Here is a 21825-nt window from a genome sequence, read left to right as displayed (position 1 = left end):
TAGTCAAGTTTTGGGTTTTTTGTTTGTGTGTGTGTTTTCACTTAACTTAAAATCCCCACTTTGAGAAATACTTGAGTGTTCTTAATAGAAAGATTTAATTTGACTTTACTTATTTGGACTGAGTTGTACGAAAAGACTTACTGTGTGAGAATTTTGAATCCTAGTTTTTATTTTAAGAGATATATTTCTTTCAAGTATTAACTGTGGAAATAGTTAATGGTAAAACCCCGTGGACAGCTTTAAGGGACTGATAAAAATTTGTTGGCGTACTGTCTACTTGCATTTGATTGGTGTAGGAAAAGCCTGCAAAATGGTTTCTCCTAACCAGACTACAGGATGCTCTACGGCAGTGATTGGGCTGACACGTATCAGCTATTTAGCAGAGCGTTGATTGAATAAATAAGTGAGGCCAGTCCTTCCTTTACAGAAAATGCAATGATAAAATTTAGCCCAGCACAGGTCAAACTAAAAGTAGTAGTGTCTAAATTCAGTCTTTAATCCTGAGAAAGTAATGTCTCCCAGTTAGGGTTTCATTAAAGCCACATACAACAGCAAGACCCTTTCTCAGCTCTTAAACATATTTGTCTGAATATAAGATAAACTTATTTGGGTACATGTTAATGTTCATCTGATTAATCGTACATGTTTTATGTTGTACGACTCAATCCAGATAATCTTTTGTCATAAATGTACCTGTTTATTTCTTTTCCAACTCCATTATGTCTTATTTATTTCCCAAAGTTCACATTAAGTTACGACACCTTTTCAGGAGATAGAAAAAAGAAAAAAGTGCAGATTTAGATAACATCAGGATATCTGAGTATACATTTTCACATTTACAGATAAAAATAAGTGTGATGTTAGTACTATAATATTTTGTTTACAGTTGCCTTAGAGAAAGTTTTAATATCTAGTAGGGCATCACTGTTTAAAACAAAAAAAGGAGAGAGTGGGCAAATCATTTTCTACTCGAAAAAATCATAATCATTGAGACCAGGTCTACAAAAGTTCTGCAATGCCTATGAGTTGAGTTAGGTAGGATTTGAACTATTTATAATATTGAATTCCAAAAAGGGAATATTTGTGTTCTTCACTAAAATATCACCCTTTTTTCATAAAGCTCTTTAACTTTGTTGTTAAATTTATTTTCATATAGTTTTGTTGCAAATGTGAGTGGACTTTTAAAAATCTATGTCCTTTCCTTAGTGTTCATTGCTGCTATTTTTTAAAGCTATTAATTTTCAAGTATGCATAGCTAGCTTACTAAACTCTCCTATCCTAATAGTTCTTATTTGATTTGTAAGAGTATAGTCACATCATCTGCAAACAATTAACATTTACTTCTTTTCTTATAATTATGTTGTTTCTTCAATTTTTGTCTTATTTTATATCTACTATCTCTAAAACAATGTTGGATAATAATTCTAATATCGGGTATCCTGTCTTATTCTTGACTTGGTATTTTATGACATTTTCTGGCATAAAAGAAATGTCAAAGAAGGGTCTTTCTTGGTCTTTATCATATTTAAGAAGGGTCTTTCTTAGTCTCTACAGTACTTATAAAGACTGGCTACCATATGTTATAAAATGTATATTCAGTCTATTGATGATCATAGTTTTTCTACTTGAATTTAGCACTAGAATAGAAATAATAGGTTGCTATCCTGTGGGATACTTGTGTTTCTGGTATAAAATTTCTTGTTCAAGTTGTATGATTAACTTCATACTCTACTACATTAGAATTGCTAATATTTTATTTCAAATTTTTGTATTATATTCATGAGTGAAATTTGGCTGCAGTTTTCTTTTTCCCCTTTGGTATTAGAAAAATGTGAGTTGTAAAACCAAATTGAGACACTGTTTGATTTTTTTATTATTCCAGAATAAACAAATAAAGCAGTGAAATGAAATAGAGGCTACAGAAACAGGTCCAAGCACATATGATTCCTTAATAAGTGGCAAATATGGCACTTCAAATTTTCTGGGGAAAGATGGACAATTCAACAAATACCACTTGACTATCCATTTTGGATGAAAATGCAGTTAGGGCTCTAGTTCATATTACATCAACAATTAATTCTAGACAAATATTAAAAATTTAAATAATTAATTCCAGACAAACATTTAAAATTTAAATTTTAAAAGCAAAGATTGTAAAAATGTAAGAAAACATCTTTAAGTGGAAAGTGATGGAAAATGAACAGATTTAAAAAAATAAAAATTTTTAATTTTCATATGATGAATGTTACCATAAATAAAACCAAAATAAAATATTTAATCCTAGAAATTATTTGCAACTCATTATATCTTTAGACACACACACACACATTCCTAATATTCAAAATTCTGCAAATTAGTAAGAAGATAAATAACCCAAGAAAATATAGGCAAAAAATTTGAGCAAGCAGTTCAAAAGGAAGAAAAACAGTTGGCTAAGAGGCATACGAAGTTACCAACCCTCACTCGTAGTCATGGAAATACAAACTGAAACAAAATGGCATATAATATTGGAAGGAAGAAAAATTTTAATATGAAAACAATTTAGTGATAGTGGGAAGACAGGGAAATAAACATATCACACAATGTTTGTAATACCCTTTTGAGATGTAATTCAAATGTATCTTTTAAGTAGTACATATAAATATACAATATGTATATTATAAAAACAACCAATATGACATAAAAATATAATTATAAGCATGAGTATTGTTGTTCTGGATAATTTGTAATATCAATTGATACACATAAGGTTTAATCAATTTTGGCATATCTATGTTTTATAATAATATATAGCCAATAAAAATTACTTATATTTAAATGTATTAACTTGGATACCCATGATATGTTGTTAAGAGAAGAAAATAAGTTGCAGAATATATACTATGACATTTGTGAAGATATAAAATGTACAAGTGTATATGTAAATAATGTTTATATAAGTCTAGCAAAAGTATTTAAAAAATGGACATCAAAATCATAACACTGGTTGCCTCACAAGTTTGCGATTATACGGGAAACAAATTGATTTTCAGTTTCTATATTCTGTATTGCGATGTTACAAACAAATTTTTATAATTAAAAAATATTTTGGAAAAAATTAGACTGTATCTTAAAATGCTGCCAGAATTGGAAGCAAACAAATCTATGCCCTAAACTTGCCTCCAAACGTTAAAATGGAACTTTATTCTTCTAAGCACAAGGTAGTCACCTTAGAAACTATGTCAGATTCTTTTATTATTGTTATTATTATTTTAGCCTGGCAATGAAAATATATGGAGCAGTCAAAATCCCATATGTGTTTTGCGTTACGGTTCTACCTGTTGGGCTTATCTGTCCATCATAGAAGCCATTAGTTCATCTGATATGGTCAATTCTTAATCCTTTGTCATATAACTGCTATGGATTTATAAATGTGTCCATGATTTGGGGGATTTTTCACTTCTTTCTGGGCATATAGGGCATTTGCATATTTCTGGGTTTTTAGCAATCTCCTTCAGGCTGTGGGATATCGCTCTTCCATGACCCAGGGGTTCATAGAGCACTTAGCACCTGAGGTTTGGGGGCCTTGTGTTTGGTTCCCAGCCTGCTTCAGCTCTTGCCTCTTAGCAGCTGCCCATTTTATTGCCTGGTATGCCATCAAGGTAGAGCCAACTAGCTCAAATCCTAAATCCCAGGACAATTTCTGAAACCCACCCCCTATCTCTGGATCCAGCCAAGGTGTCAAGTTTAGCCACTACCCAGAGAAAGCACAGCGTGAACAGCAGATCGATGCAACACTGGAGATTTCTAAGGATGTTCAAGGGTTCTCAGAGGCTTCCATGAGCTTCTGCAGCACAGCTTCAAATGGCCACATTGATCCCTTTATTTCTGTGGTCTTCTGAGAATGTCACCTTCAGCTGAGAACAGGTTGATGACATTTCCCTTTGTTTTGCTTTGTCTCCTTGGGAGAAATTTCTCACTTTCACCTTTGTTCCCACTTTAATTCCCTGTCAGCTACTTGCATCCTGGGGTTACTACTCCTCCTTTTCTCGCTGCTGCCCTCATCTTCTCATTTCTCCTAAGAACTCTTCCAAGGAGAAGTCAAGTACATGCTTTTTACCTTAGATTCCCACGTATCTGCCAAACTTCTGTGTTGCAAATCTCAGGACAGTGTTCAGCTTCGCAGCATGAATGAAACTTCTTATCCTGTTTTTCCCAATTGTGTGGGTCTAAAGCAGAAAAAAAAAAAAAAAAACAGGAGAGGGAGAAGGAGAAGAGGGAGGCTGGGAGGAAACTATTTTATGCCCTGCTAATATTTCTGTATCATTAGCAGTGAAACTCCCTGTGAAAACTCCCATAGTTGTGCTTGGTTTTAAAGTTGGAGATAAAGTGAAACCTATGTCTTACAGGATTGGAAGAAGAGGACTGTCAGTTACAAATATCACGTGATGGTAATGGAACGTGAATGTGGAAGCTTGGGGAGAGTAAATAAAATGAAATCCGTCACCAGAGAGCTGGGTTAAGACAGAGAAACGATGCGTTAGAATCATGCTGGCAAAGAAAACTTGACCCCAATAGTTAATAGCAGCTAACCTTTACTGAGTTTACTTACTTTCAGCCAGATAGCTCCTCAGCCCTTTACTTGAAGCAATTACAAACATATGTTTTATCATTGTCATCATCACCACTTTTAATGATGAGGAAACCTTCATGGACAGACTAAGAAATGTGTCCCGCATCAAATAGCTGGGAATAGACAGAGCCAGCATCCCGACCCGTGCCGTCTAGCCCTGGCCTCTTCACCACCATGCTAACTGCCCAAATGGTGTTTTTCTGTGGTTACCCTCTGGAAGGAGCACTCCTGTCAGTCTTCACCCTAGCAACCCCAGTACGATTCTATCCGGGTAACTGTGATGCAGAGATAGTGGACCACACTTTCAGAATGAGAAACATTGGCTGGATATGTGAAACCAAATTAAGCCAGCACTGACATGAATTCATTGCCGTTTGTAAGATTTTGTAGAAATGTGTTTCCCTTACAGAGAGGTTGCTGCACTGCCCTAAGCAACCTTGTTGGTCCACCCTGTGCTAAATTGCCCTGTGGCTTCCAATGGGGTGGCGAGGACAAATACCATGGTTGCTAGGCAGTGCACTGGTGCGAATCGAGTTTAAACACATCCAGGTCAATATTAATTTTCAATTATGTCTCACTTTGCTCTACTTGGACAACTCTCAGGCTCTTTTCTTCTTTTAATCTTGAATGACTTCATATGTTTAATGGGAGTTTAAATAAAATGAATGGTCTCTCCCTTTTCTGTTTTATCTGTTATTAATTCACCTTCCTATCTATTAACTGTCAGGTTAAATCTTCCCCACTGAAGAATATAGGCTTATTTCTCATCCACTAAAGCATTTCATGGTTCTATTCAGTGAACATCAAGACATAGTTGACCAACATTGTACGTAAATGTATATTTTTGAGCACTCTGTGACACAGGTATTACTACCTCATTATACAGCCTACAAAGCAGGCTCTGAATGATAAACTAACTTGTCCAAGTTCACACAGAGCCAGATTTAAGGCCCTGATTCTCTGACCCCATGCTCTATGCTCTTATCAACTCTGTCACCTCTGATTCTTTGCGAAATTTCTTTAAATCGTGTGCTTAATTAACCTGATACGATGAGGATATTTCCACTGTTCGCAAAGGAATATGCCCTTCATTTTGACAAACATTTAAGTTTTCTGCCTCAGTATCTCCATCTTCAAATAGGAATATTAATAATCCCAATGTCATGTTTCTGAAAATAAATATAACAACGGCACAAAAACATTTGAAAAATAACCACCAGGGAGCAACCTCTTTATCTGATCCTCATAAGTGGATTAAAATCAGTCTATAACCATAAAAAAATCAAACCCTTCTATGATCAAATAAGCACCACTACCTCCCACTGGGGGTTGGGGAAGCAATTAAAAGGATCTATAAATAGGATGCAGACTTCCTCAGCAAAACTCCTCTAGCAAAGTTTTCATTTTAATAAGCACAAAAAGATAATATAAAGCCAGAAGCTCAGAACACCAATTAAAAGTGAGCTCTTGGTTTGGTCTTAACAAAGAAAATGAGAGTACAGAGAAGTGAGAATGATGCAACAGGGAGCAAGGGCCCAGGGACCACTTCAGCCGAATGGCTGAGTGAAATCCGGCAAAGGACTAAGGTAGCAACTTACTCTGCCAGCACAGCCCTCTTCAATGTCTGGAAATCGACCTGCTACAGGAGTAGAATGATGACGTAAGGAGCAAGTCATGAATCCAAGTCTCACTTTGGTCGAAACATAAAACACTCAGAGACGTAAGAGTTATAGGAACATTGAAGAATACAAGCTAATATCTATATCTACATCTATGTCTATTTATGGATACACACACACACGCACACAAAATTATGTACTGCCCTGATCTGGATAGTAGCAGCTCACTGGGGCACGGATAAGTTCAGGTTTTAAGCAGGAGATCTAGACTAGAAATAGTGGAATTCTCCAGGAAAAATAAAAACAAAAACAGGAAAGCCTGATTAGGAAATGCAAATCAGATTCAAAGGCAGAATAAATGTTGAAATCTCTAGGCTTCCACTGAAAATGCACTTAAAAAAAAGAAAAAACAGCAGAACAAATGATTGAGATCTGTGCAGACAGCAAGCACACATAGACACAGAATGTTCTACAGACAGCCAGTTCTGCAGGCTGTGTATACATACACACACAAACTCTCTCTTTCTCTCTCTCTCTCTCTCTCTCTCTCTCTCTCTCTCTCTCTCCCCCCCCCCCCCCAAGTCTCAAAGTCTTTAACTTGCTAATATTCATCGAGACTGTCTTACAAGGGAATATGGAGTGAACTATTTCTCAATTTTATGTGACCATGGAGAAATTGTCAATTTCCTCCCAAGTATCTCGAGAGACATCTTTGAGAAGTGCTGAGGAAAATCTGATGGAAGGAGATCGTCAAGAACAGGGGGCTCAGTGCAGCTCAAGTAAAGCAGATTCAGGTATTAGGTGACCCTTGACATGTATTTCATTAAGGCAAATGGTGATTACGACAAACGGCATGTTAAAGACCCCCAAAAGATCTGATAAATTATTTGTTGCTTTCCATGGCCAATCTGCATTCTTAGTTCTTATTATCAGTATCAAAAATGTCTACCTGTGTCTAGGGAGGACACCTCTTGCAACACTGGGACACAATCCCAGATACACTGCAGTGATGCCTATTCTGTGGACTTATCCTCATGCACAAATTATAATTAAAAACTAGGTTAATTTCAAAGTTTAAAGTAAACAGTAGTGATCATAAAGGTCAGAATCACACCTTTTTCAGCCCTTACATTTCTCTTCTCAACCCCCTCCTTATCTAATTATCAGATTACTTTTTCTCTTGTCCTAGAGGTAAATGTGAATTCAGTGGCTTAAATAAGCTGCCCCTTAGGTACACACAGAAACTGCTGCTCCCAATTTAGTTGGGTGGCGTTAATTACCTTATCTTTATAAAGGGTTAAAGTCTTCAAACAGAAATTTTTTCTCCCACTGATTTATACGGTCACTGTGGATCACATTCAAAGTATATGTGATAGAGGGCCTTGTCTGCTGCATGAAAGATTGGACTGGGTTTGTCATTCCACAACATTTGTCACTTACTAAGCTGGTGATGCCAAGCGGATGTCACACAGTCCATGCTTTCAAGGAGCTCACCATCAGGCAGGAAGTAACAGACCTGTGATCAGATTTTTGCAGTACACTCTGACAAGTATGCCTGGAGTATTTACTGTAAAATAGAGAAACAAGTCAAGTTCACATGTTAAAAAAAAAATAGTAATAATGAAAGGCAGACCAGAGAATGGACTGGTTGACTTGGGGGGATGAGGAAGACTGAAAAGAAGTTGGACAGATAGAGACTATTTTAATAACGCATCTGGTTAGAGACCTCTACTGACAAGTGGCGTGTGATAGTAGTGACAGTAAAGAGCTCGTAAGCAGATAGAACTGACAGGAATTGGTGACTGAAAAGAAAGTAAAGGAGAATATGTTGATGACTCTGACTCCCACCTTTCTGGCTTGCGTTTTTAGCTAGGTAGTTGTGCCAGTGATTTAAATTTGGCCCCCGGAAGAAACTGAAGACTGTGTGAGCAGGGACGGATGAAGCAAATAAGATAACTGGCCAACATGCAGAGAGATGTCCAAGAAGGAGATAAATACACAGGTCGCAACCCAGGAGGAAGGAGTGGGCAGTTGCTCTGGCTTTTAAAGTTGAGCCTTACAGCCTGGAAGAGCTTCTCCAGAAATGCCATGATTGCTGGGCTGGAGCTGAGAAGCAGATCGCTGAGCTATTCTCCCACTTAAGGGGCTGGTAAAGAGGGCCCTGCACAGGAAGTGGAGATGGAGTGGACAGGGAGGTAGGAAGAAAACAAGGAGAAATTGATTTCTCAGAATCAAAGAAGAGTCAATAGTGAGAGTTTTTATACTTTTTATGCCATTCTATACCAATGGGTATGAAATGCCAAAGAAGTGTCATGATCAGGGCCCACTGGATTCGATAATTCCGAGCCATTGGTAGTTGCATATCTGAGCCATTTCAGAAGCTGTGAGCACAGCCTGATTCAGCGGGTTAAACTCTGAATGTGTTATTTTGTCAAACAAGGTGTTAGTATTTTTGTCCCTTTACCTACAAGGCACTTTGAGAGGAAACCCAATAAAAATATTGCAGCTCTTCAGGCAGAATACCCTATGCCTATCAAAGTTAAAAGTAGTTCAATAGGCTGTTAAATTATACATCAAAATATTTCTTCGTTTATTAAGAAGCAAAATTTTGTAAACATGAGAAACAATATGATCAAATGAGTATGATATTAAAAATGTAGTCTCTTCCTGGCCCTCTCTTCCTCTTCCATTATTTGAACCCAGACTAATGGCGTTCAACTAATTCAAGAGAAACTTTTAAATATTCAAGGTTGAAGCTCCATCATGTTGGGAAGTCAAAGAGATATCGAACAACTTGAGTCCTAGACATAGCAAAGAAAATTAGGGGAGAGAAGGATTGACCATGATTTTAAATGTATTTCATGCTCCCCATTTTTGTTAACTGAAAGAAATATATATAACTAAAATGAGCTGTATCTTGACTCAAGAAAACACAGGGGATTTTATTTCTTACTTTTATGATTAAAATAATTTTATGTGCTTTATGTTTAACTTTGGGCTGCATATTTTGTACTGATAAAGAAACCATTCTTTTACCAAAATGCCTTTGTAATTTATACAAAATTTTTGAATCTAATATGTGGAATCATGTGCACTCAAATTTACTCAGAAATAAGAGTAAGTCTTTCAGTAAATGATTCAGGTTTTCGTTTTTGCTTTTTTTTTTTTTTGCATGTATAAATAAATTACATAAAAATGAATGTTATATTCTGATTCTGAATCACTGGGCAGCAAATGAATGATTCTAATGTATTCATTAACTTGAGACCAGAGCATGGTGAGTGTGGTTTTTCTCATTGTAGAACTAATGTCTTTGATATGACATTAGGGCTACACGCACAATTTAAATCACTAGAAGATACTGGGGAAAATGCAACTTTAAAAATCTCTCCAAAAATAGTTATACTCCTTTCTTAACAAAGTTAGTGAGAATAAAAAGATTTGGGGTTTTGTTTTAAAGAATGGATCTCTTAATTCACTGATGAAGATCTTGCTGGAGACTGAGGGATTTTTCATTTTGTGTGTACTTTTTAAAAGTAAATTTAGAAGTAAAGCCATATTTATTTTGTGACTTCAAGAATTCATTGGAAAAATGATATCAAAATCTGTCATTGTCCTATATTTGACCTAGTCTCATATGTAGTAATGATTTTATTTCTGTGATGGCCAGAACAAAATAGATCACCCAATTTTTTTTCACACTAAATGAATAACATAAAAAAATAATAACCATACAAAAGTTCATTAAGGTAAATTCAAATGCAGTTGCTTTTTAGAGGCATTATGGCAAAATGTATATAGAAAACACTGATGAAAACATTGAAGACAAAATGGTTTTGGGCTTCACATTAATGACCCTGAAGAAATTTATTCTCTTGTCACCAAAATCTCTAGAATAATAGTCTTGTTTCTAAATATACAAGACTGTTCCAATTCTAAGTTAGCTTCCTCTTCTCCACAATCAAAATCATTTTATAATGTTTGGCGATAAATGAATGAAAACAGAACTACAAGTCAGAGACCCTGGAGTGCAAGAATTTAAAGAGCTCATTTTAAGTTTGAACCTAAAATTTCAATTGAATTACAACCAGATTTTATGCCTTACAGAAAAGAATGATTAGATCATAATGCTACCAAGGTTTTTAGCACCATCCATTATTCATGTCCTGACAAATTGCTTGTGAGATCTAGTTGGAAAATTAGAGTGTATGGTCCCAGGTCAGCCACAGGTGTGATTTATGAAAATCTAATTTCACACTTTGTTCAACCACTTCAGTATATGTTCTGAAAAGACAAACCAAATATTTTGGTCTGTTTTCAATTCAGAATCAACAAACGTAACAAATAATTCAAAGTAATTAAGTAGTTTGAAAAATTATTTTCATTTGTGGTTGGCATTTGATATGACATTCTGTTTTACATTGTACAGACATATTTATATACATAGTAACACTATCTCATATCACATAATATTTTAAAAAGTCAAACTCAAAATCCATTCAGTAAGATTATACCATGACTTCTAAAACTGTCACATTTATATTTAATATCATTTATTTTGTTCAAACTCATTATTTTTAGTTCTGTCCCAAGAGTACAGTATGTTTTCAAATATCATTAACTATTCCACTTATTTTTACACTGCAGAAATTATTTCTTTTTAAAGGAATACATAATATAATATAATTAAAGGAAAAATATGTTCAGGGCCTTTTCTCTTTTTCTTTAAAATATTGATGTATTGAGTGACCACATGTCCTGGTTTGCAGGAATAGTTTCATGTTCTACCTGTTGGCTAATAGCATCTCCTTTCACTTTGAAGTGTCTCAATGTGGACAGTAAATTATCCAGCCACCCTTTCAATACATAATTTGCCTAAATTCACCCGATTTCATAATACTACATTTTCAACATTTTTATACAATAGCCATAATTACTTCTCAACTATATAAAGAATAACGTGAATGCGAAAATTGCCGCAATCATTTTACAAATACAGAATTAATCCCAGTGGTGACTCAGGGCCAAAATGAACACCTTTTGTGGTTGCATAAATCTTTCTGACAAGAAAGTAGTCATGTAATTAAATAAACCTGTATAGCTAGAAAGAATAATAATTTCCTCTAAAAAGCCATCTATTAACCTGCTTATCACTTTCTAGCCAGAATCTAATAATCAGCCCTTTTAAGAGACGGACAAATTACATTGCCAAACCCAAATTGCTATTTGAGGTATATAACATGATTTGAATTGATTCTGATGATTCTCTAAAGAGGAGTGGAAAAAATGAAATATTTTCTTTACAGCATTTTAGGCTGCTCTTTACAATTGCCCAAGCTTTTCTAAAATATTTAGATGTTTAAAACTTTCAAAGTGTCATGTTGAGTAGTTTCTAAAGGAAAAATGAATATAGAAGATTCATCTATTTAGCTAATATGTATTGAAATCCACTCTAAGTAAAACCCCATGCTGGAGTTAATATACTCCTTGCTCTTTTAAAAGGCTGTGTCTACTTGAGTGAAAGGTGGACAGTGATCTCAGTTCCTCCGGTCCAGTGTATGAAGCTAGGACCCTAATGCTTTCAGTTCACAGGCAAACAGAGAGACAAGGACCGAGCCACATTGTCACTCCACTGGAATGATGGATCCCCCCCCCCCCCGATAGAAATTCTGATTCAGTGGATTCAGGTGGGACTCAGGAAACTGCATTTTAATTAGCAACCTCAAAAAAATCATGAACACAATACAGTTTAGGAAACATCATCCTGATGAAATAAACACATTCAACCATGTTGACTCTGCTCAGCTTTTTTGTGTCTACACATCTCATAGGCAAGTGTCTATACATCTCCAGTTATTTTATGTATGTGGATCTCAGATTTAGCTAATGAACACTGAGAATACTGGAATGGCCAGTGTAAAGATTGAACAAGCAAACATAATAAATGAATAAAATGTCAATTGGGTTATTACTATTTGGAAAAATTAACTAGCTCAGCAATTTTTTTGCTGGATATTTGCAGTCTTCACCTTTGGAGTAGACTGTAGCAGCCCATTTTAAAGGAGATAAGGAGCTGGTATTTTGAAACCGGTGTCGTGGGGTTGGGAGTAACAGGAAAATGGTGCCATTGCCTTATTGTAACAAGTAGAGTTGTAGCCTGTGACTTGGAGTTTGCAACGGGTCATTTTAGCTTAGTTTTGGGACAAAGAGGGGTTGTAGTCATAATTATAATAGTTCTTAATGATCTTCTTAGAGTGACTGTGTGGGCAAGAACAAAGAATAGAGAATAATTTTCTACGCACAACATTTCCAAGATGCCATAACTATGTAGGAGAAATGTTCATATGTTTGTAAAATTCATTGGTTTTCTCAGGATCAGAGAAATCACAGATTTAGAAAGATTCTTACGGGTCATGTAATCCAACCCTAATCCTCATCTACCCACCACCAGATACATGAAATCTAGCAAATCAATTCAGGAAGAATTTGATTAAAACAGAACTCTTTGCTAATCAGAGCTGATATATTTTCCCAGAACTGTACTTTTATAAATCAGAAAAAACACCTTATTATCAACTACTGTGAATGTGACTTATAGATTGAGTCAAACTTGCTGGGGAAAAAGAAAAAACTGATCTTTTTAAAGCAAGGATTTGTTAAATACCCTATGCTAAGTGCTTTATTTATAGGAATTGTGTTATTTGATCCTATTAAAGTCAGTGTTATTTAAACAGATAAAGATATTTAGAGATAATGAGTTACTTACTTGAGATCATATAGCTAATACCCAAATCCAAAACCAGGTCTGTCTGACTCCAAGGCAGCAACAGAAACACCACACGAACATCTGGAATCATGGTCCAGATGTGCTCCAAAAGAGTCTGCAATCATCAAACGATTCATATATTAGCTGAATGGACTTTTAGAGTCAGACGAATTCCATTCAAAATCCTATGTCTATCACATGTAGGATCTTGGACAAAGATCGGAGCCTCTTTCTGCCTCTATGATCTATAAAATGGGAAGAATAAAATCTCATACAGTGTTTATTAAGATTATCTGTAAAACACCAAATGGTACAGTATCTGACGAATGCTTGCCACTCCGAAACAAAAAAAGAGGTTGTTCTTTACTAGATAGATCACACTACTATAAAAAAATAACACATTCATTTTTGGTCAGTGGAATTCAGGATCAGCGCATCTTAGATTCATTCAGTTAAGTCTGCCCTATTGTGACTCATGTGTGTGATATGCACAAGTATACATGTTTCTCATGATTAAACATAGCTAGCATCCATAGCAAGAAAAGGCAGTGAGTAAGCCACTGCATCCTAGTCCCATTAAAACCTCCAGATCAGGAAGTATAGAGACAAATATGATGGGGCAGAGATTTCAAATCCATTCCAATATTTTGAATGTTCAATAGCTAAAGCTGAGGTCCACATAAATAAAAGGATTTGACCAAAAATCATGTTTGAAGTCAGTACTAGGTCCAGAAAGTAATTCAACATAGATGGGACTTGGAGAAGAACGGGAGGCCCATAAGGCTGAAGAAATACTCTGAAGCATTTTTTCAACGATGGCACAAAATTTCAAGTAGCCACAATAACCATGCATTCTGTTCTTTTCTATAAGTCTTTGCTCAAATACAAATGTAATACCCACCCTCCTCCAACCAATCTATTGAAATGACCCCTTTTCCCTAGCTCTATTCGTTCCCCTTCCTCTGCTTTATTTTTCGTGATACTTATCATTTGTTAATATATTACACAATTTACTTATTTTTGTGTTTATTGATCAGTTCTTCACAAAGGAGTAAGTTTCAAGAGGGCATGAATTTTTGTGTCTTGCTCACCAATGGATTCCTGTCACTAGAACAACTGCAGACACACAGTAAGGTCTCAGTAATGTTTGTTGAATGAATTAATGCATGAAAGATCTCCAAAACTAGGAGACTGGGTTAGTAAATTAGGGTATGATATTTTATTCTACTTCTTTAAGGCGGTCATAAAATTTAGAAATCAAATGTGAAAATCTCTACAATATGCCATTAAGTTAATAAAAAAACAGTATTTAAATTCAAACATATACTTAGAGGGGGCCTAGGTAAAGCTATGTGCCAGGAAGGGGGGAAAAAAAAAACAGATCAAAAGGGAATGCAAAAAGGGAGTTAGCTTTATGCTTTTTGTTTTCTATTTTTAAAAAATATTTTGTGTCATGTGAGAACGACAGCAAGGTAGAGAGGAAGGAAAATACATGAGAGAGGGTGAGAAAGAACTAAATCATGACTGCTCTGCCTCCATGGCTGGGATACCGTGGCCTCTATGCTCCTTGCCTGAAACTCTAGCTTCTTTATCTAAAATGAAGATGGAACATTTTAGCCAAGGAGCATATCAGGGCTCAGTTTTCCTTTTATTTCCTGAAACATGTGAACTTCAGAATTGGCAAGTTAAGAAATTGAACATTATTAGCTAAATATTCCGTTCTGTTCACATCCCCTCGATTCTAGTCATTACAGATCTCCTGAATTCCCTTTTATTGTTATTCACGTCCATTTGTCTCGCTGCTGTTTTGTTTTTAAACTCTGCTTTTCTCCTGTACTCTGTGCCACTGTCTTCCCACTCCTATCTTTGTTCCAGTCTCGTGCATTGTTTACAGCCCTCAGTCCCCGGGTTGCGTGTGGGTGTTTCCCTGTACAAATAAAGCTATGGTGCTGAGAAAGTTCAAGGCCAGAGAAATCCAGGGCAGCTGAGGACTCTTGACCTCCTTCCCCTGCCCTTTCCGTGCCCCTTGAGCCAGGTGCCCACACCCCTTGTTCCCCATTAGCCTTTCTACACCATCCTCTGGCCATTCCCTCCCACTTTCTGTTTCTGCGAAGACAGTGCCAGGCTCTCTTTGCTGCAACGCTTCTGCACTTTGAATGACAACTGTCACAAAGAGATCTTGCCTGTCCCCTTCTTGGTCACAAAGACAATCACAGGTCTTTATTCCTCACATCGTAGTAAAGGTATTGCTCCACATCCTGCCATTAATGCTAGAGGACAAAGTTTCCTTATAATCCTAATAGCTGTTTTATCCCCAGATTCATGTAATTTTAGAATCAAAAGGAATCTTAAAAGCCACCTAATGCAATCCCCATTATCAACCCATAGTCAATGCAGTGCTGAATTCACGGTAGGTGTTTGGGAAATATGCAGTTGCCTTCAGTGAATACTATAAAATCACATATGATGTAAAATCACATAAGATAAGTGTCTTGTGCTGTTAACTTTGTTTGTAAAAAAAACGTTTTAGTCATCTTTTTATTCACAGATATTTATAAAACCAAGGAATAATGATGGAGAAGGCTGTTCTTAGAAGGCAGTGAGGCAAACCGGAAAACTGATTTCACACGGACAACAGGGTTGATATAAAGTGGAAAAGGATAAGTTACTGATGCGAGAAACAGGAAGAAATGGGCTAAAATTATGATGAAAGGATTAACCTGTAAATGATAACATATTTTACTACTACTAATAACTGTTAAATAAGGGAAAGGGTTACCAAGGAAAGCTGACAAATGATGGTACTGGAGGTTAGCAACATATCTGGTATGTTTCATGGGTGATTAAATTAGGCCTTCCTTGATGGGGTAACGTAGAACAAATATGTAAAATGGTTCTGCCTCCAAGAGTCTGGGAAAGGTTAGATTTTCTTTTACTGAAAAATCTGAAATGATCATAAATAATGAGCAAGCCCCTCACTTCCCTTAAAATCACTAACATAGATACCTTAACACTACCCCAGAGATTATAAGAACTGTGTTTATAGTGCTTTTTGCCAGGATATATGATTTTTTTAATGGTAACTTTTAATTGTTGTTTTTCAAATTTCTTTCAGGCTTGTAAATTTTATAGTTCCCAGTGGTATGTGGTAAACTACAAATATGAACAGTATTCTGGAGACATTCGTCAGTTACCCCGGTAAGAACCTATTATGAGTACTCCTTGGGTTTTCCAATATATAAAATATGTTATCTGCTTAAGATGTGCCACTGTTTATGAGCACATGTGCATTAATCCAGTGTCAAGTAATATTTTACAAAATTTAAAAATAAGACTCATGATAGGACATTTTGTTTGTATAGTGACAGAATTGGGGGTGAGATATAAATATACTCTCACTTAATTTTGGAACAAAGTTTTAAAGTATCGTTATATTATTCTTTTGTGAACTATCCTTTCAATAGCAGATACAAGACGTTTAGAAAAGTACAGTTTGGATCAAAAAACTTTTCTGACAATATTCTGTATCTTGTGTTCAGCTTTGACACTGGTTTTATATATTTCCATGCTGTAATATCAAAAATCACAAATATAAACAACCTCCACAGAAGTGATATATGTCTAAGAAAAACCAAAAGGGAAAAATAAGCACCTAATTTTTTTTCTGGACTCTGGGGAAATAAAGCCATCAGGAGAAGGTGACTTTGTTCTGTACCTGCTCAAACGTCACCTCCACAGAGAAGCTCACCTGACTGACTGCCTGACCTAAAGTAGTCATTTATTCGGTATCTGTGTCCCCCACTAACGTAAAAATTCCCAGAGGGCAGGGACTTTCCCTTGCAGAATTCCCAACAGGCTAAGAGAATGCCTAGCATGTAGTGGTGTACAATAATTACTTATTGGATAAGTAAACGGAGTGAACGGCAATTTTTAAAATGTAAGATAGGATTGGAGTTGCTCAAATTCAAGGAATTGTGATGGACTGGAATCTCTCAACACATTGGTTCATCAAACTAAAATGATGCAAATAATCCAGAATAACACTTAAGACAATCAAAAGTTAAGTCTTCATTAATACGTTGCTCTAGTGGTGCACTGAGATGGTACACATTGCATCTAACTTTTTTAATGGTCATGTGGTTCAGATTTGTACCCCACTTTCCAAGATTCCCCATGCATGCCCCCAGAAACATCTTTCTAGATTCAATTACTTGGACGTGCTGCTGTCAACTCCTGAATGCAGAATTTGAAGGAGGAATTATGGAATGTCTCTGAGAAGATGACATTTGAGCTCAAATCTGAAGGAACAGTAGCTCCCCACACTATGACCTCAGGAAAAGTTTCCCAGAGGGAACAGCATGGGCAAAGGCCTTGAAGTGATAACTAGCATGGTCACTTGAGCAGGATGACAATCAGGGAGGCCGGAACTGAAAGGGAGGAATGAGATGAAACCATGGAAACCTAGGCAGGAGACTTTGTGGGCTCTGGAAAGGAGTTTGGGTTTCTTCTCTTTGCAACAGAAGCCTTTGGAAATTTTAACCAGGAGTGTGACATGATCTGGTTTACCTCTTTAAAAGATTACTAGGTCTACTCTATGGAGAAAGGGATTGCAGTGGTGAGAATAGGGGAAAAAGAGAGAGAGGGAAGGAAGCATTTCTTTTAAAGTTGCATTACTGTGAAAATCTAATGTTCTGCCGAAAGAGCAAATCTTTTTTCAAAATAGTGAACGTTAACTTTTACCAACTCTCTGAACATTCCATTAGATTCAAGTCACTCCTAATACATAACCTCCTGTAACTTCATGTTGGGAGGGTTCCATTACTCCCTAGGCTTTCGTGAGTAATTACTACATTCAGAATGTCTGGGTATTAGTCACACACTTTTTGTAGGCGCAATTGAAAAGTAAAGCCTTTTTTTTAACATCAAGACTTCCTCTTTCTCAAAATAGTTCTGAGAAGTGGTTATAACTTGGAAGCTGTGTCCAAGCAGTTGGAAGTCTGTATATGAAGAGAGAGTGTGTAAAAAGCAGCACTTATTAGGTTGGTGCAAAAGTAATTGCAGTTTTTGCAATTATTTTTAACCTTTTAAACCGCAATTAGCTGCTCTTTCACATAAATGCCTTCCGGCTCTCGTTAAGTCTATTGAAATCTTTAGTGGCTTTATCCCAAATACAGTTTTTCATTTCTTACGTTCATGATGCCATAAAGAAAAAGAAAGAAAGAAACGATTTAACATTCATGGTATTTTTCCCTCTATTAAAACATTAGAGGAAGCACCTCCAGTAAGAACAGGGTCTAAATATCATTGTCGAATTGGAGTTATCATAGAGCATAAGAAAAAAAATCTCATGAGAAGAAATACAAAAGTCACTGAAGTATTGTTGAGACTCTCCCTTACTTTAACTAAAGGAAGTGGAAGTTGATACCGAGAAAGGGAAGATTAAGACTGCCACAAAGTAAGAAACTTTAATGAACTGTATATATATTCAAAATGAAAATCAAAAGTTCTAGAATGGGGGCCGGCCCGGTAGCTCAGGCAGTTAGAGCTCCATGCTCCTAACTCCGAAGGCTGCCAGTTTGATTCCCACATGGGCCAGTGGGCTCTCAACCACAAGGTTGCCAGTTCAATTCCTCGATGCCCACAAGGGATGGTGGGCAGCGCCCCCTGCAACTAAAATTGAACACGGCACCTTGAACTGAGCTGCCGCTGAGCTCCCGGATGGCTCAGTTGGTTGGAGCATGTCCTCTCAACCACAAAGTTTGCCAGTTCGACTCCCGCAAGGGATGGTGGGCTGTGCCCCCTGCAACTAGCAATGGCAACTGGACCTGGAGCTGAGCTGCGCCCTCCACAACTAAGACTGAAAGAACAACAACTTGAAGCTGAACAGAACCCTCCACAACTAAGATTGAAAGGACAACAACTTGACTTGGAGAAAAAGTCCTGGAAGTGCACACTGTTCCCCAATGAAGTCCTGTTCCCCTTCCCCAATAAAATCTTTAAAAAAAAAAAAAAAAAAAAAGTTCTAGAATGTAATCCTCACAGATTCCCTGAAATAATGAAGACTATAACACTGATTAGCAAAATTATTTTTGAAATGATTTTTACAAAGCTAAGCACTCCCCATTAAAGACTATACATATTTAGGTCAGTAGTGGAAACAAATAATTCACTTGGGTCCTTTGAAGCTATTAGAAGTAAATCATGTTCATACTTCCTGGATTAGAAGAATCCTCCTATGTCTGCTACCAATTTAAATAGATAATTTCTTTTTATGGGTTGCTGAGGCTGCAAAATAAAAACTTGTAATTATGGAAAAGTGAAAAAAAGGAGTGTGTGTTTATCGCCATCATTTTTATTCTTTAAATTTAAAATTGTGTTATTATTGACTCTTCAGAAACCCTCTTTTTAAAGTGTCTATTTATAGGTAGTTACTGGAGAAAGACATTAACCATAGAAGGTAATTCCTCAACATTGTTCTTTGCAATGATTTTTTTTTTTTTTTTGGATTTGACACCAAAAGCAAAAGCAACAAAAGCAAACGTACACAAGTGGGATGACATCAAAATAAAAAGCTTTTGCACAGCAAAGGAAACTATCAACAAAATGAAAAGGCAACCTACGGAAGGGGAGAAAATATTTGCAAATCATATATATGAAAAGGGTTATTATCCAAAATATACAAAGAACTCATATAACTCAATAATAAAAAACAAACAATCCAATTAAAACATGGGCAGACAATCTAAACAGACATTTTTTCCAAAAAAAGACATACAGATAGCCAACAGGTACATGAAAAAATGCTCAACTGATCAAAAGTAAAGGAAAATCAAAACCACAATTAGTTATCACCTCACACCTGTTAGAATGGCTATTATCAAAAAGACAAGAAATAACAAGTGTTGGTAAGAATGTGGAGAAAAGGAAACCCTTGTGCACTGTTGATGAGAATGTAAATTGGTACAGTCACTCTGGAAACCAGTATGGAGCTTCCTCAAAAAAACTAAAAATAGAACTACCATATCATCCAGCAATTCTATTTCTGGGTGTTTATCCAAAGAAAATGAAAACATCTATTCAAAAAGATATATACACACCCCATGTACCCTGCAGCATTATTTACAATAGCCAAGAATGACATCTTGCCTTTGGCCACAGCATGGATGGACCTTGAGGGCATTATTCTAAGTAAAATACGTCAGAGAAAGACAAATACCTTCCATATGATCTCACTTATATGTGGAATTTAAAAACAAACAAATGAAAAACAAGCTCATAAATAGAAAATAGTCCAAGTGTCTATTGATGGGTGAATGGATAAAGATTACACACACACACACACACACACACACACACGATGCCCAAAAAAATGTATACACATTTTAAGAAAGGAAAACTGTATTAAAATTGTAATACTCAATATATACCGATAACAAAAGATGAGTACAAGTCACATTTGACTTCTGTAATTACAAGAAGTGCTCAAAGTGGTTACCATCAGCGTCCAGACCCTTCTGATTACGGTGAACTACTGCTTGAGCAACACTGACCCAGGTGTCCAGTTGTAGACATTTTTTTGGCACCCCCGGCATATATAGAATACTCACACACACAATGGAATACTCTTCAGTCATAGAAAAGAATGAAATCTTGCCTTTGGCCACAACATGGATGGACCTTGAAGGCATTATTCTAAATAAAATAAGTCAGAGAAAGACAAATACCTACCATATGATCTCACTTATATGTGGAATTTAAAACCAAACAAATAAAAAACAAGCTCATAAATACAGAGAACAGATTGATGGTTGTCAGAAGCAGGAGGTAGGAGGAAGGCAAAAGGAGTAAAGGCACAAACCTTCAGTTATAAAGCGACTCCTGGGGCTGTGATGTACGGCACGGTGACTACAGTTAACAATACAGCATTGCACATTTGGAAGTTGCTAAGAGAGTAGATCTTAAAAGTCCTCGTCAAAAGAAAAAATATTTTTGTAACGATGTATGGTGATGAATATTAACTAGACTTATTGTGGTAATCATTTTGTAAATATAGACAATATATACAAATATAGAATCATGTTGTACACCTGACATCAAAATAATATCATCTGTCAATTATACCTCAACTTAGAAAATATATATGAAACAAAAAGTCTATATGATGCCACTGAATTCATTAATCCATGGGGTAAAATACAAAGATATATGACTTATTTAAATTTTTACTATAGCTGGTTTAATAAAAAAAGAAGAAAATTTCATAGAATATATTTTGTGACTGAAGATCAAATAAAATATACCTAGTTTGGTTGGGCTGAATTAGAACAGATATTTTTTTTTTAATAAAAAAGCATTTCCTGAATGTCGTCAATAGTGAGCCAGAATGTAGTAGGTGCCATATGTACATTATCTCATTTAACACACATAATCCCATAAACTAAGAACTGTTATAGTAACTTGCCCCTAACCTCACAGCTATAACTGATGGGGCACTCTGGCATCCTATACCCCTTCTATGGGTGGTGGAGGTAATTTGACTGTAGATACGAGAAATGAGACTACCTAAAAATGAGCACTAATGTTGGGTTCAAACACCAGAGGGTAAGGTCCCTGCTGAGCCCTTTATTTCAGAATCCCAAAGACCCACACAATGCTTCTGGGCGAAGAATGTTAAAGTCAGTAGCCAGAGGTGCTTATCTTTTAATGATCTGTAGAAAAGAGAACAGACATTGCTCAATGGTCCTGCAGGCATGAGGCTGAGTGGCAATGATATGGCTACTTAAAGGTAAAGAGGTTGCGCCCTGTGGATCAGGGGGAACAAGACTGAC

At 36.2% G+C, this 21825-nt stretch overlaps 1 protein-coding gene across 10 annotated transcripts in view; it reads left to right on the top strand.

Annotated features, from left to right (window-relative positions):
- DOCK10 (dedicator of cytokinesis 10) overlaps positions 1-21825 on the top strand; it is a 236420-nt gene that overhangs the window by 119810 nt on the left and 94785 nt on the right. For all 10 annotated transcript variants that reach the window (XM_074314112.2, XM_019736633.3, XM_019736627.3 and 7 more), the window contains exon 4: positions 16113-16195. In XM_074314112.2, coding sequence (XP_074170213.2) covers positions 16113-16195 — 83 coding nt within the window. The remainder of the gene's footprint in view (positions 1-16112; positions 16196-21825) is intronic.

The sequence above is a fragment of the Rhinolophus sinicus genome, chromosome 17 (assembly GCF_057876585.1).
Source record: "Rhinolophus sinicus isolate RSI-liver-muscle chromosome 17, RSI-T2T, whole genome shotgun sequence".
NCBI classification, from domain to species: domain Eukaryota; kingdom Metazoa; phylum Chordata; class Mammalia; order Chiroptera; family Rhinolophidae; genus Rhinolophus; species Rhinolophus sinicus.
The sequence above is the reverse complement of the archived record's forward strand: the minus strand, read 5'-3'. Positions and strand labels throughout refer to the sequence as shown.